This window comes from Loxodonta africana, chromosome 17, assembly GCF_030014295.1.
Source record: "Loxodonta africana isolate mLoxAfr1 chromosome 17, mLoxAfr1.hap2, whole genome shotgun sequence".
Classification (NCBI taxonomy): Eukaryota; Metazoa; Chordata; class Mammalia; order Proboscidea; family Elephantidae; genus Loxodonta; species Loxodonta africana.
Genome location: NC_087358.1, coordinates 70514258 through 70529035, shown reverse-complemented (window position 1 = coordinate 70529035; position 14778 = coordinate 70514258). Strand labels below are relative to the sequence as shown.

The 14778-nt window shown below is 38.7% G+C and overlaps 1 protein-coding gene across 7 annotated transcripts in view; it reads right to left on the bottom strand.

The window, feature by feature from the left end:
- Positions 1–14778, bottom strand: part of LOC100670438 (histone-lysine N-methyltransferase SETDB2) — a 104385-nt gene that overhangs the window by 58273 nt on the left and 31334 nt on the right. For 6 of the 7 annotated variants that reach the window (XR_010318210.1, XR_010318209.1, XM_010592631.3 and 3 more), the window contains 7 exons: positions 12982–13098; positions 12078–12247; positions 9062–9287; positions 8450–8549; positions 6822–6915; positions 4347–4684; positions 243–331 (listed from right to left, as the gene is read on the bottom strand). Coding sequence is in view for 5 of the 7 variants with exons in the window: in XM_010592631.3 (XP_010590933.1) it covers positions 243–331; positions 4347–4684; positions 6822–6915; positions 8450–8549; positions 9062–9287; positions 12078–12247; positions 12982–13098 (1134 nt within the window). In the remaining 2 variants the exon portion in view is untranslated. The remainder of the gene's footprint in view (positions 1–242; positions 332–4346; positions 4685–6821; positions 6916–8449; positions 8550–9061; positions 9288–12077; positions 12248–12981; positions 13099–14778) is intronic. The other variant, XM_064270146.1, reaches the window with a different exon arrangement.

Genomic DNA, 14778 nt, shown 5'->3' with positions numbered 1-14778 from the left:
GTAAGACCTGACAGCCTTACCCCTAAGTGGGAAGAAGAACTGAAATTTCAGCTGCTCAAAATTTTGACTGAGAATAGTTTGGGATAAATATTCTAGAACAGTAGAAATTTTGGGGTTATAGAACATATCTCCTTTTTACATTCTATACTTTATAGAACGTTATTGAAAAACACAATTTGCTACTGTTATTCCTAAAGTCACAATTTCAGAATTCAATCATGTAAGCAAAATCAATTTCAAACCTGTTGGTGAAGAATGCCACCAATGGAAAATTTCTGTCGTGTGTTTCTACAAAGACATTCTGTACCAAGAGATTTGGGCAACAACTATGCTGTTAAAAAAAAAAAAAAGACACAGAGATTAGTTTAGAACAAGGTTTGATGTCTTTTGCTTTAAGCATTAGAATACCATTCTGTTTCCAACACATCTTACTTTTTTTTTTCCGACTAATATATAAAATATCACAGCTCATGCTACTTCTTTTAACAAGCTGGAATCCATTCAGAAAAATCCTATTCTGACACTCTTGTATCTTGCTGGGAGAAATGCAAAATGGTACAAACCCCTATAAAAGATAATTTGTTCATATGTATCACTATAATCATTTAAAATGCATGTATTCTTTGATTCAGCAATCTCACATCTGACAATGTGATACTTCTGCACATGTATAAAATAATCTATGTACAAGATTATTCACTGAGCACTGTGTTTAAATACAAGTTTAGAAAAAACTCAAATGTCCATACAGAGGATTGGTTACATAAACTTCTGGTATAACCACATGGTGAAATATACGCAGCTACAACCAAAAACATACAAACAAAAAGAATGAGGAGCACCCTCTGTGTACTGATGTGGAAAGATCTCCAGGATATACTGTCAATCTAAAAAGCAAGGTAGAGTTTCCAAGGAGCGCCTGGCAGATTTATATTTACTTGTATTTGCATCAAGACACACTGGAAGAATACCCATGAAAATAATTATTGCTTAAGAGGATGAAGGGGCCCAGTACTTCTGAAGATGTGGCTTTTTATTTCATTTTAATTTGTGAATGATATGAATATATTATGTACAAAGAAAGAAAAAAGAAGAAAGCAAAAAAAATCAAAGCTGAGATTTTTCTCCACAAACAAGGGAGGGGCCCAGGATTGGGATAAGTAAAGCAGCCATAATGTTCTTCTTGTGCGGCCACACTCATGGTAACTGATGGGAAACGAAGCCAAAACGTTCCTTTGTTCCACACTCCCTTCCTGGCTGCCTGTTGTGATTTCTTCACACAGTGTACAGCAGGAGTCAAAGAGCAATGGAGGATGTGGGCAGGGAGCAAGAGGATTCTGTTCCTTATTAATCAAGTAACCTCCTAACTAGGAAAGATAAAAAGCCAAATAAGCATAAAAAAAGTGCTTTGGTTTTAAAGATTTTCTGACTTAATAGTATTTTCTCAGTGGGCAAAGGATATGAACAGGCACTTCACTACAGAAGACGTCCAGGGAGCTAACAGATACATGAGGAAATGCTCACGATCATTAGCCCTTAGAGAAGTGCAAATCAAAACTGCAATGAGATACCATCTTACTCCAACGAGGCTGGCATTAATCCAAAAAACACAAAATAATAAATGTTGGAGAGGTTGTGGAGAGACTAGATCACTTATACACTGCTGGTGGGAATGTAAAATGGTACAGTCACTCTGGAAATGGATTTGGTGCTTCCTTAAAAAGCTAGAAATAGAACTACCATACAATCCAGCAATTCCACTCCTTGGAATATATCCTAGAAAAATAAGAGTCTTTACACAGATATATGCACACCCAAGTTCACTGCAGCACTGTTTACAACAGCAAAAAGATGGAAGCAACCAAAGCACCCATCAACAGATGAATGGATAAATAAATTATAGTATATTCACACAATGGAATCCTATGCATCAATAAAGAACAATGATGAATCTGTGAAACATTTCATAACATGGAGGAATCTGGAAGGCATTATGCTGAGTGAAATTAGTCAGGTGCAAAAGGACAAATATTGTATGAGACCACTATTATAAGAACTCGAGAAATAGTTTAAACACAGAAGAAAATATTCTTTGATGGTTATAAGAGTGGGGAGGGAGGGAAGGAGTGGGATATTCACCAAGTAGTTAGTAGATAAGAACGACTTTAGGTGAAGGGAAAGACAACACACAATACAGGTGAGGTCAGCACAATTAGACTTAACCAAAAGCAAAGAAGTTTCCTGAATAAACTGAACACTTCGAAGGCCAGCATAGCAAGGTTGGAGGTTTGGAGACCATGGTTTCAGGGGACATCTAAGTCCATTGGCATAATAAAATCTATTAAGAAAACATTCTGCATCCCACTTTGGAGAGTGGCATCTGAGGTCTTAAATGCTAGGAAGTGGCCATCTAAGATGCATTAATTGGTCTCAACCTACCTGGAGCAAAGGAGAATGAAGACCACCAAAGACACAAGGTAATTATGAGCCCGAGACAGAAAGGGCCACATAAATCAGAGACTACATCAGCCTGAGACCAGAAGAACTAGATGGTGCCTGGCAACAACCAATGACTGCCCTGACAGGGAACATAACAGAGAACCCCTGAGGGAGCAGGAGAGCAGTGGAATGCAGGCCTCAAATTCTCATAAAAAGTACCAGACTTAATGGTCTGAGACTAGAAGGACCCTGGAGATCATGGTCCCTAGGCCTTCTGTTCACCCAAGACAGGAACCATTCCCAAAGCCAACTCTTCAGACAGGGATTGAACTGGACTATATGATAGAAAATGATACTGGTGAGGAGTGAGCTTCTTGGATCAAGCAGACACAGGAGACTATATGGGCAGCTCCTGTCTGGAGATGAGAAGGCAAAGGGGGTCAGAAGCTGGCTGAATGGACACAAGAATAGAGGGTGGAGAGACGGAGTATGCTGTCTCATTAGGGGGAGAGCAACTAGGAGTATATAGCAAGGTGTATATGAATTTTTCCATAATAGACTGACTTGATTTGTAAACTTTCACTTAAAGCACAATTAAAAAAATTTTTTTTTTCTCTCCTAATGGCATGTAAAATCATCACTCAGCACATGAAGTATGCTGAGTTCACTCTGAAGCCATCAAAGGGATTGCCTGTAAGAATTATGGGCCACACATGTGTTTCCCCCCCTTCACCTTCACTACAAGGAAAAAGTCAAGGCTTCCTCACAGGGAGGAAGGGGAACTCTGATAGATGGGATCAAAGAGAAAAATTAAGGCCATATCCAGGGACAGTATGCTACAGTGGAGCTTTCCAAAGGACATGTAAAGGGGATCAAAGTTCTTGTCCTCACTTTTCACTCTCAGGGTTGTGCATCCCAGAGAAAAGGGGGCACGTGGCAGGGCCTGGCTTGGCTCACACCCAGGTGGTTCAGTCCACAAATACAGGAGAGAACATACAGACATTGGGACCAGAGGCTGAAGATGGTTTTTCTTGGAGGATTCCTGTGACTATACATTCTTTGATATCCAAGTATGATGGTGAGAGGCAGGATAGGACAGGAGCGTATTGGGAAAGCTACAAGGCAACTCCAACTCCACCCCACACAGGAGATCTGACCAACAATACAAATGATGTTTTTTATCATGAATATGCATGAGTCTTAATCCTAAATTAACCTTAAAATTACAGAAATCATAAATATTTCCCTATATAAATGAAAATAAATATAAATACGTCCCAAACATACACACAAATAGAAAATGGCTATGGTTTGGGAATAAGGAGTCTGAAAACAGAAATCTGACAAACACACTTGTTTTCTACACTAAGCTAATAAATCATTCAAAACTCAGTGAAAGTGAGAGTAAGTAAAGCAATTAAATTCAGCTGATATTTTTTGAACAGTTAGAGGCATTTCTGAGTAAGACCTATTATTGTAGTATATAAGACTCAAAGGAGAAACTTAGTCTGTGTCCCATTGGGGTTATTTGGGAAGTAACAAATTGTGAAAACCTTTCAATAAACTTAAATAATTCCCTTCTTATATGTTCACATTTTTTACAGTTTTTAAATTAATTAAATGCTTACTGTATATGCTAGGCACTGTTCCGAGCAATTCACATATATTAATTCATTTAATCCCCACAAGACAGTTACTATTATTATTATTTCCATATCTTGGAGGGGAACCGAGGAACAGAGAGGTTAAGTAACATGCCTGAGGTCATACAACTAATAAGAGGCAGAGCCGGAATTCTAATCCAGGCAGTCTGGCTTTAGAGTCTGTTAATCATATTCTCCTAATGACTTTGCTAAGAAGCACAGAAAAAAAGTGGTTTAAATATGAATCTTAGCTCATATACTTACATTAAGGAAGCGGCCCACATTTCCTTCTTTTGTGGCATCCAGTAAAAATACACTCCCTTTGTTGAACTTCCTTAGATCATCGGATGAAGTATATTTGGTTTGACATGGCAACTCTTCATCATAAAAGACCTGCTGATTTTGAGATGCTGGAGAGTTTTCCTCTTGGGGATTTTGTGTTTGACCCTCAGACTTTTTTATTATCCTCTGGTTATCCAATGTGGTTGCTTGGTTACACTTGCCCTCTGGGGGAGCTTCTTTACATTTAGTAATATCTATCACATCTGATTCAATCAGCAAATTCTCTTCAGAATCTTCAACTTGGTCTGAGCTTGAGTCCTCTAAAGGAAATTTTGGAAAGAATTGTCAGGAAATTCATTTGGTTGAGCAATAACATGGAGATTAACCAAAAAACCCATTGCTATCAAGTCGATTGCGACTCATAGCAACCCTAGAGGACAGAGTAGAATGGCCCCATAGAGTTTCCAAGGAGTGCCTGGTAGATCTGAACTGCCGACCTTTTGGTTAGCAGCTGTAGCACTTAACCACTACGCCACCAGGGTTTCCTTGAGATTAACAGTATTAATTAAATACTAGTTGCTTTAATTATTGCTAATCCTTATAATGTGTTAAGGTAGGTAGTATAACTCTAATTTTACACATGAAAGCCTTGAGCCTCTGAGGGGTTAAGGGATAGCCTGACCCACAATACTACTGAGAACTGCAGTAGCAAACGCAGAAGTGTTTGGCTCCAAAGCCTGCCTTCTTTGTACTACATTGTAATGCCTTTTTATGAACCTACATGTTGTGTCCTTGTTATTCTGTTTAACCTATACTACCTACAAAGTGGCTTTCCTCTCTCCCCAATTCTGGAATCTGTATTTAAATATATTCTCAACAGCTGTAATAGAAGTGGGTGCTTAGTGAGCTACTCTAGGCCTATAAGACATCACTGAGAGGCCTGAGAAAATCCTGTCAGAGCCGACCTCTGCAAGTTCGGAGAGCAACAACTGTATGACTGTGGGTTTTGTATAGTGTTTGGTACCTTTGATAGATGACCAATTACATTTTTATAATCAATAATACTTTAGAAATAGAGGCACTGCATAATCACTTTTCACACCTGATAAGGGAAATAATTTTTTGAGACTATTCGGAAGTATGAATATAATTAGCAAATGGAATAAATAAAATCACCTATTTATTTACAAAAAGCCACCTTGTACAAACTAACTCAGTGGCACAAAGAGATTATATTTCTCCAGAATGAATGTTCATGATTGAATCATTACTGTTGCTGGTTGCTGTTCCTAAATGTACTGATTTTTTTAATCATGGGTGACCTGTGAGCCATAAGAATATATAATCATGATTTCTGGAGTACCTGCTATATACACTGCAGCTATCAATGAAAATGGCAGAAAAACCAAAAGCAATAGTACTTATTATGGCTTACATGCATTAAATGGTGAAATAGTTATAATGCAGGCTTATACATAAAATGTGCTTTCTTGGTAGACTTTTTCTGTCAAGGAACTGTCCCATTTCCCTTGAATCTCCATCCTTTAAGATCAGGTGTGGAGTTGAGGGTACAGATGAAAGAAGGCTCAAAGGGAGAAGAGGTAGCAGTGGCTGGTCAGTTCCTTAAAAACAGATACCTCTCAGCGATGTCTCCCTCCCTGCTCAGGTATATACTGAAATGCAAAAGTATCAAAAATCAAGTTTGCCCAGTTATATATTAACTATGGAATTGATATAACAGCAGGGTCTGGTAACTCTGAAAGAGAAGCCCTAAGGGCAGCAACATTTCAGCTTTTTGTTGGAGTCATGCCGAACATCCCTCTCAGCAGTGCTGGCCGACTACTGCCGGAGCCGAGAGTGAGCTGTCTTCATTTTTATAGGAGCCCAACATAAAGAGTTAGAAATGGCTTCTTTGGACAATGGTTCTGAAGCTATAGGTCATACTTATGGACTCTGTAGAGTCAGGAGTTGTCTAACCCACCTCATCCCACCATGCATTAGCTGATTGTTGGCACCCAGACCAGAAGTCAGCAAACGTTTCCTGTGAAGTATGTATTTGCGGGCCATGTGATCTCTGTTGCAACTATTCAACTTTGCTGTTGTAGCCAGAAAGCAGTTAAAGACAATATGGAAATAAATGTGTGTGGCTGTTTTCCAATAAATTTTATTATAATTTCATATAATTTTCAAGTGTCAGGGAATACTACTATTTCCTTCAACTATTTAAAAATGTAAAACCATTGTAAGCTCTTGGGCCACACAAAAAACAGGTGGCCGGTTGGATTTTGCCTGCAAACCATAGTTTGCCGACCTCTGATCTAGACACGTTGTAACTTTCATGAGGAATGCAGCATGTCCATTACAGAGTCTGAGAAAATGAGTCACAAGCACTGAGCAACAGAAGGACAGAAAGGCAGAACAAAGAGGCAGGCAATCACAGAGGGAAACAAAGCCTACTTTTAACTTCCTTGGCTTCAGAGTTCAGAGGTATTAGGGTTGGTTCACACCCATTATCATCTTCTGAGGTGACAGACGCTGAGGAAGCAAATCCCTTAAAAGGAAACAAAGATATCTTTAATTCCTATGTTAGGAAAATGTATTTAGCATTTAGGTCTCTTTCATCAAGTTTCAATCCTCATAGGCTGCAGGTACTAACTTATTTTGAAAAGCCTCAAAGCTGATGTCATACGGAGGCTATGCAGTAATGGAGCAAACGTGTAAGCCCCTTTGGCTGTGTTCAGTTTCTAGGGACTTTATCAAGCCACAGTTACAAAGACTTAAGACATTGTTTTAGAATTAAAAGATGCCTGTATTCCTCAATTCTAATTATCCTCAGTACAAAGTAAGGAGCCCTGGTGGTACAGTGGTTAAAGCACTCAGGTGCTAACTGAAAGGTTGGTGGTTCAAACCCACCAGCTGCTCTGCGGAAGGAAGATGTGGCAATCTGCTTCTGTAAAGATTACAGCCTTGGAAACTCTTTGTGGCAGTTCTGCTCTGTCCTACAGGGTCAACATGAGTTGGGATTGGCTCTATGGCAATGGGTGAGCTTACTGAGAAAGTACTGATATCAGATTATAAATCTGGCTTCAACCATAAGATGGACAAAGATAAAATCACTCTTTGGCAACTTTCTACTTGAAAGAAAAGGTTAAAGAAGCTGCCTGTCTTTATATGTTGCAGACACCGCAATCACTTTAAATGATCATGATAACTTTAAAAGGATATATGCTTAACACAACGCTTGGCACCCAACTAAAAGCTGAATAAATGTTGGCCATTATCATTATTCAAGTGCTCAGTACCTGAATGGTCAACATCTCCTGAGCATTTCGTTGTGCCAAGCATTGTGCTGAACCAACCTTATTTCACTTCACTCTCATAAACCTGAGACAGAAACTATTATTCTCATTTTATAGTTAAAGAAAAATAGGCATAGAGATGTCACCCAACTGGTAAGAAGAACTAGAAGTGAAACCCAGGTCTATGTGACCTTCTAGCTCAATCTTTTCATCACTATTTGATACTGAGCAAGTACCTACTGTACTGTTACTAGACAGAGGGCAATATTTGCACACCACCTAGAGCAGAGTTTTTATTTTTCATCAACAAGCCCTGCTGTGAACCACAATTATTTCTGCCTCTATTTTTTTTCCTTTATCCTTCTCTTCTTCTAAGTTTCAGTCTCTGACTAGCGTTCTTGGTTCAGAACGATAAGTACATCATGTAGAACGTCACTTTCTGGATGATTCTTTTGTTAGGTTGCATCTCTTCTTTATCCTATATCTTCACTCACTATTAACTCTTGAACTTCTACAGGTTCTCAGGAGCAGATGCCTTTCAGTCTCGGCGGACTACACTACCAAATCGTGACCAACATGCTCTTCATATATCTATGCGGAGAACATGCCAACTTCCATGGGGAATAATAATAAAAGAGTCCCAATACTTCAGCAGCCTGCCCATTCCACAACAATAAAAGAAATACTATGCATTATTAAGTAGCACAAACAATTTGAACTAGGTTGAAAAGGTGGTATAGTAGTTAATATTCTCAGAGGGCCCAATCTACTTTTTGCAGTTTTTACCATCTTTTTTCCATTGTGTTGGAAAATGGCTATCTTGGTTTTAGGACTTCTAATGACTGAATGATATTGAATTCTTGAAATATTGTTATACTTCATTTCCCTGGAAAGGAAAAAAAAATGTTATTCTGTGTATCACTAAAAATTCTTTTCATTGGACCTTGAAATATTGATAACATTATTAAATAAATATCCATTATCATTAGAAATTAAGTAAACAACATTTATGCCTATCCTGCACTGGAGAGAGGAAATATAATATTTTAAAGTAAATCATTTTTGAAGTATGTAAAAATATGAAGGAAACCTATGAAAGCTTTGTAAATGAAATGGTGATAGAAAATATAAAGAACAGCAAAAATTATGAACATTCCTAGAGAATCCGAGTAAAGTCACGTAAGGTAAAACTCCAGGAATGGAACACTGAGGAAGTGAGGTACGATGGCTAGATTTTTAAAATCTATGTGTCTTAGATATCTCAGTGTTAAACTTACAACTTTGAAGCAAGATGATACATGGGAGTGGGGCGGGGGGGGGGGGAGTTAAGAAGGAAAGAGAAAGAACCACTATTGATCAATAATAATTGAGAGCAATCTTGACTGAGTTCTTACGTACGTAGCGGGCTCTGTGGATTCATTACTGAACTTAGGTGGACATTCCTCAGTTACAGCCCTTCTAGGATGTGTTTCCAGTTCTAATGGGATAATTTCAACCTCACAATCTGAACATGCAGCTTCCATTTTCCTCTTTTTTGCAAACGTGTTTTTCATAGTATCCTCTTCTTTCCCATTTTCATGAATAGCATCAGGTCTCTCATTGTTAGCTCTGCTTAGTAATCTTCCTAAAAGAAAAAAGTAAGAGGTTGAACAAAAGATAATATAATTGTTAAGCAGCAAACGAACATCTCCATTTCTGCTCTGTAACTACAGAACCCCGTGCTCTATACCTTATTTCTAGAATGAACATAAACACATAAATTCATTCTAGAAAACTGTTGTAAAAAATAAACAAATGACCAATGAAGGATTTATTTCATGTTTTTCAGTACATGAAAAAAAATAGGACATCTAATAGAAGCACTTGTCTGTTTTGGTATTACATGTGAGAGCTTTATCTACAATACTATAAAACAAAATATGGATCAAAAAGCATTCTAGAAAATTAAAGAGGGCTGAACTCTTGTCTTTAACATGCACCTTTTGTGTCTAGTTAAAAATGCTTTATCATTCCTGAAGTTCACCCTTCAGCCAAAGATTAGACAGGCCAATAAAAACAAGGCTAAAGGGGCACACGAGCCCAGGGACAAGGACGAGAAAGCAGGAGGGGACAGGAAAGCTGGTAATGGGGAGCCCAAGGTCGAGAAGGGGAGAATGTTGACATGTCGGGGTTGGCAACCATTGTCACAAAACAATATGTGTATTAATTGTTTAATGAGAAACTAATTTGCTCCGTAAACCTTTATCTAAAGTACAAAAAAAAAAAAAAGGGAAAAAATAATAATTAGGAAAAAAAATGCTTTATCATTGAAACCTATACTTTATACGGAAATCTATTTAAATTTGCGGTGATATATGCCTATTGCTGTCATAGTAAGTCCTAGAGTAACATTAAATTCCTTGCCTTAAGTTTATGCATTTTCTTTCAAAACCAATTTTTGTTCATTTTCTATTGGAGGCAATTCCGACTTACAGCGACCCTGTAAGACAGAGAACTGCCCTGTAGGGTTTCCAGAGCTATAATTTTTACAGAAGCAGACTGCTACATCTTTTCCTGAGGAGCTGCTGGTGGGTTCGAACCACTGACCTTTCAGTTAGCAGCTGAGCCACTTTAACCACTGTGCCACCAGGGCTCTTTCAAAATTAGTTATCAAGTCAAATTCAGCAGCTGGATATTCTCCCATGTCATTAGATCAGAGAGCTACATTAGGTGCATTTTTTAGCAATGCAGATAAAGCCAGTGATATTTCCTGGACAGCTGCTGGCATTTTATAGGCCGCTGCCGTTCATCAAAGTTAATTTGAGAATTATGGGAGACAAATGTCTAGGTAGCATATGTGACTGGAAGTGTTGTATGAGGAGCCCTGGTGGCATAAATGGTTAAGCACTTGGCTACTAACCAAAAGATTGGTGGTTCGAATCCACTCAGCCACACTGCAGGGGAAAGTCCTGGAAATGTACTTCCGTAACGCTTACAGCCAAGAAAACTCTATGGGGCAGTTCTTTTACTCTGTCACATGGGGTCACTATAAGTCAGAATCGACTTGACAGCACCTAACAAAAGGAACAGGTGTTATGTGGTAGGCAGCCAAGTGTTACTACTCTGTACTGATAATTCTCTGTCTTAGTCATCTAGTGCTGCTGTAACAGAAATACCACAAGTGGATGGATTTAACAAAGAGAAATTTATTCTCTCACAGTCTAGTAGGCTACAAGTTCAAATTCAGGGTGTCAGCTCCAGGGTACGCTTTCTCTGTTGGCTCTGGATGAAGGTCCGTGTCATCAATCTTCCCTTGGCCTAGGAGCTTCTCCGTGCAGGGCCATCAGGTCCAAAGGCCATGCTCTGCTCCTGGCACTGTTTTCTTGGTGGAATGAGGTCTCCCTGTCTCTCTGCTTGCTTCTCTCTTTTATATCTCAAAAGAGACTGGCTTAAGACACTATCTAATCTTGTATATTTATCAATATAATGGCCACTAATCCATCTCATTATATCATAGTGATAGGATTTACAACACATAGGAAAACCACATCAGATGACAAAATGGCAGACAATCATACAATACTGGGAATCATGACCTAGTCAAGTTGACAGATACTTTGGGGGGACATAATTCAATCCATGACATTCTCTGAGCTGCTTCTTGCCCTCACTGAAACAAACCTAGAATCTCAGAGGAGGAGGATTGCTCTGGTACCTGCTGCCTAGCTACCCTGACTTGGTCTAGCATATTTCTTTTAGACTGGCTCTAGAGCTGTGTTTCCCACCCCGTCTTATATCCTGGCACACACTGGAAATGAGGATTTTGCATGGCACTCTGGAGTAAATGGATGAGATTGCTGGAAGCCAACATGTCTGGCCTGGGGGCTCCGGCCTGAAAGAATCAGCAACTGCGTAACTGTAACACACTGGTTGGGATGCTTTGCTCTAGAGTAGCAACTCTTGAGTCCCTGAAATGGAGCGAGTTGCCTCCTGTCACTACCTGAATCACATGCAGATACTTATAACAAAATTAACTCGTTAAATTCTAATAAAAGCTCAAAACGTTCAACAAATAGTCTGATGACTGGTGGCTTTTACCTTGGCAAATCAGTTATTTAGTTCTCTTACTTAGAAAGTCTTCCCTTACTCAAAGCATCTGTAGCCATGAGACAAAAACATGTGCCTTGCACGTCACAGGCCCTCATGCAGTAATCCAGGCTTTATCTCTGTGCCTTTCTTTTCTGGACCATCCGGAACCTCCTAACGCGTCTCAGCCCTTCAGTGCTCAAGTTCCCAGTCACCTGCCTTCCTTTGAGGTCCTAATCTTGTTGCTCTTGTCCTTGTGATAGGATTTCAATGGCCCTGACCAGTAAACTGGGGCTTCAGAAATGTAGATCCTGCTACAGAATAATTTGAAAATGAATCTTTGCCTTACCTGAATAAATGCAAATAAACGTCCCTCTGTCAATGTCATCCAAGCAGCGCACCCCCCACCCCTTCTTCTCAGTCTTGAACACCTGCAGCCTCACTTTGGGACCGTGCTGGACAACCCGGTTCTGACACATCTGTCGATTACACTTGCATAACAGGCTGCATTCATAAATGCTGTCAATCAAATATGCAAAAGAGAAAATCAATCCATTTATATGGCTACTTCACTGGCATGAGAGTCACTAGGGGAAGCCGACTAATGTGAAGGTTCCTAGTGTCAGACTGCCTAGGTGCCCACCACAGCTCCCGCATTTTAGTTGTGTGACCTTTGATTAACCTTTCTGTGCTATGATTTCCCATTTTTAAAATGGGGATTATATGGTAGTTATGTACCTCACAGGGTTGTTTTGTAAAGATTAAGTTAGTCAGCATTAGCCAAGTGCTTGAGACAATGCCTGGCACATAGTAAATGTTTGTTCTTTTAAAAGGAAAGTATCTAAGAAAGAAAAGTTCCCATTTCTGTCTCTAAGGGTGTTATTATTTGTTAATAACACCCTCAAAAGGATGAAAATTCCCAGCTCTCAATAGGCTTTGCAGAGTCTATTTCTCAATGGGGATATGGCTGCCTGAGGCAGACTAATCTGAGAGAGGTAAGACCCTGACTCAAAGCAGATGGGTATTGGAGTATATACTCTGTATGCTATGTGTGGTCTCGACTTGCATTTCCAAGAACGACATAGAGTTTTCTTTTTCTAATTCCTTAATAATTCAGATTTTTGGTATTAGAAACTGCAATTTAACAACATCTATTAAGACTTTTTTTTTTTATTAAGACTGTAGGCCACAAAGAAAAAGTACCCACCTTCAAAGATACAAACACCCTGCAACAAATCCTCAAGGTATCTTACCCAGTAGGTATTTGTCTCTGTAGTCTTTTATATTTATATCCAGTGGTTATGGCGTTACTTGACAATGGACAAGTCTTAGCATTCCTTGCTGTCAGCTGAAGACATGCACATTTTGTTCTAAAAGGAAGGCAATGGATGGAGATGTCAGAATAAAAAGCACCAAGTTAAGCAGAGAGACTGTCTTGAAAGTGTCAGTGGGGTGGTAAAGGATATAAGTGTATTTAGAACAGCCATTTAGCTCATGGACAATGTGACATCTTTCCTAAATAGGTTATACCTCTTTGAAAGATAGACACCTACCAAAAGTTTGTAAGTATAAACTGAACTGTACTCTATTTGCCCATGAAGTAAGCTTTTCAAAATGAATTCTTCTCCTTTTCAACAGAAGCTTGTTTGTGAAAATTCTCCTAGTTCAGCTCGCCTAGAGTGGATAAATGTGTGAGCGTCAAATTCGCAAGGGCAGTTTTGGAAATGTCTTATCTCCGACTTCAATGACACAGAAACGGACTGGGGAGACTGATGCTGTTTATCTACCTACTAGAATCATTTTTCATACTGTTGCTAGGTGGGACAACCTGCAACCATAAATTCTATCTATGTACTTTTACCTCTACATATTTAGATGACTATTTATCTTGACAGAGATTCATAACTTGATAGGGAGTAAGGGGTCTAGGCATCTCAGCTCTCAACTTGGTATGTGACTACGTATTGGTAAGCTAGTTAACATCTCTGGATCTTAGTCTCCTCTGCTGAACAAGGGATTTAAATCTTCTTCCTCTATGATTTTTTTTTTGTATTTTTTCTGCATATACATAGTATATGTCAGAGTAGTGGCTACTGTTCACAAGAGAAAAAATCAATAAACTCATTAATTTGGACTGTTTACAGATGTAAAAATCTGCCTGCTTTGTTCCACATGATTTTTTTTGCAAAGTTTAAAAAGTACAGGAAAATACAAATAATAATATAATAAACACCTGTTTTTCCCCCACCAAGAATTAGCTATCAGCATTTTATCTAGCCCTTTTTTCTACATGTAGAATTTAAAACTTATATGCTATATATATACACACATATATATGTGTGTGTGTGTATATATATATATATACAGGCTATATACCAAATCCATTGCCACTGAGTCAATTTTGACTCATAGCAACCCTATAGGACAGAGTAGGACTGCCCCATAGGGTTTCCATGGAGTGGCTGGTAGATTCAAACTGCCAACCTTTTGGTTAGCAGCCTGAGCTCTTAACCACTGTGCCACCAGGGCACCACAGCATACACAGGATCTAAGAAAACATTACAGATAAACTCTCAAGAGGTTTGGTATGGCATCCTTTCTACTTTTCCTACATATATATCCACAAGGAATACACTATTATTATCTTTCATGTTTAAAAAATTTTAGTATAGGTATTATTCTATGACTTGCTTTTTCTGTTCAAGTTAATGTTTTTGAGAGCTATTAATGTTATTATATATACAAATCTGGTTAAGTCCTTTTAGCTCTTCTACAGCATTTGGTTGTTACTCAGTTAAGTGGTTCTCAGTTGTTCAATACAACAATGCTCCAATAAACATCCTTCTTTTATGCACGTGTGAGCACCTCTAGCGTCACAGCTTTAAAATATTTTTCACTGTGACCCACAGTAAGAAATACATTTCTGTCATGAGCCTGTACATGTATACATATGTGTGTGAATAAACAGAAATGACAATGTCATGAAACTTTACCCTTATCGTGAGTCATGCACTTGGGTATTTTCTGTCCTATTTAAAAAATGCTAGTTA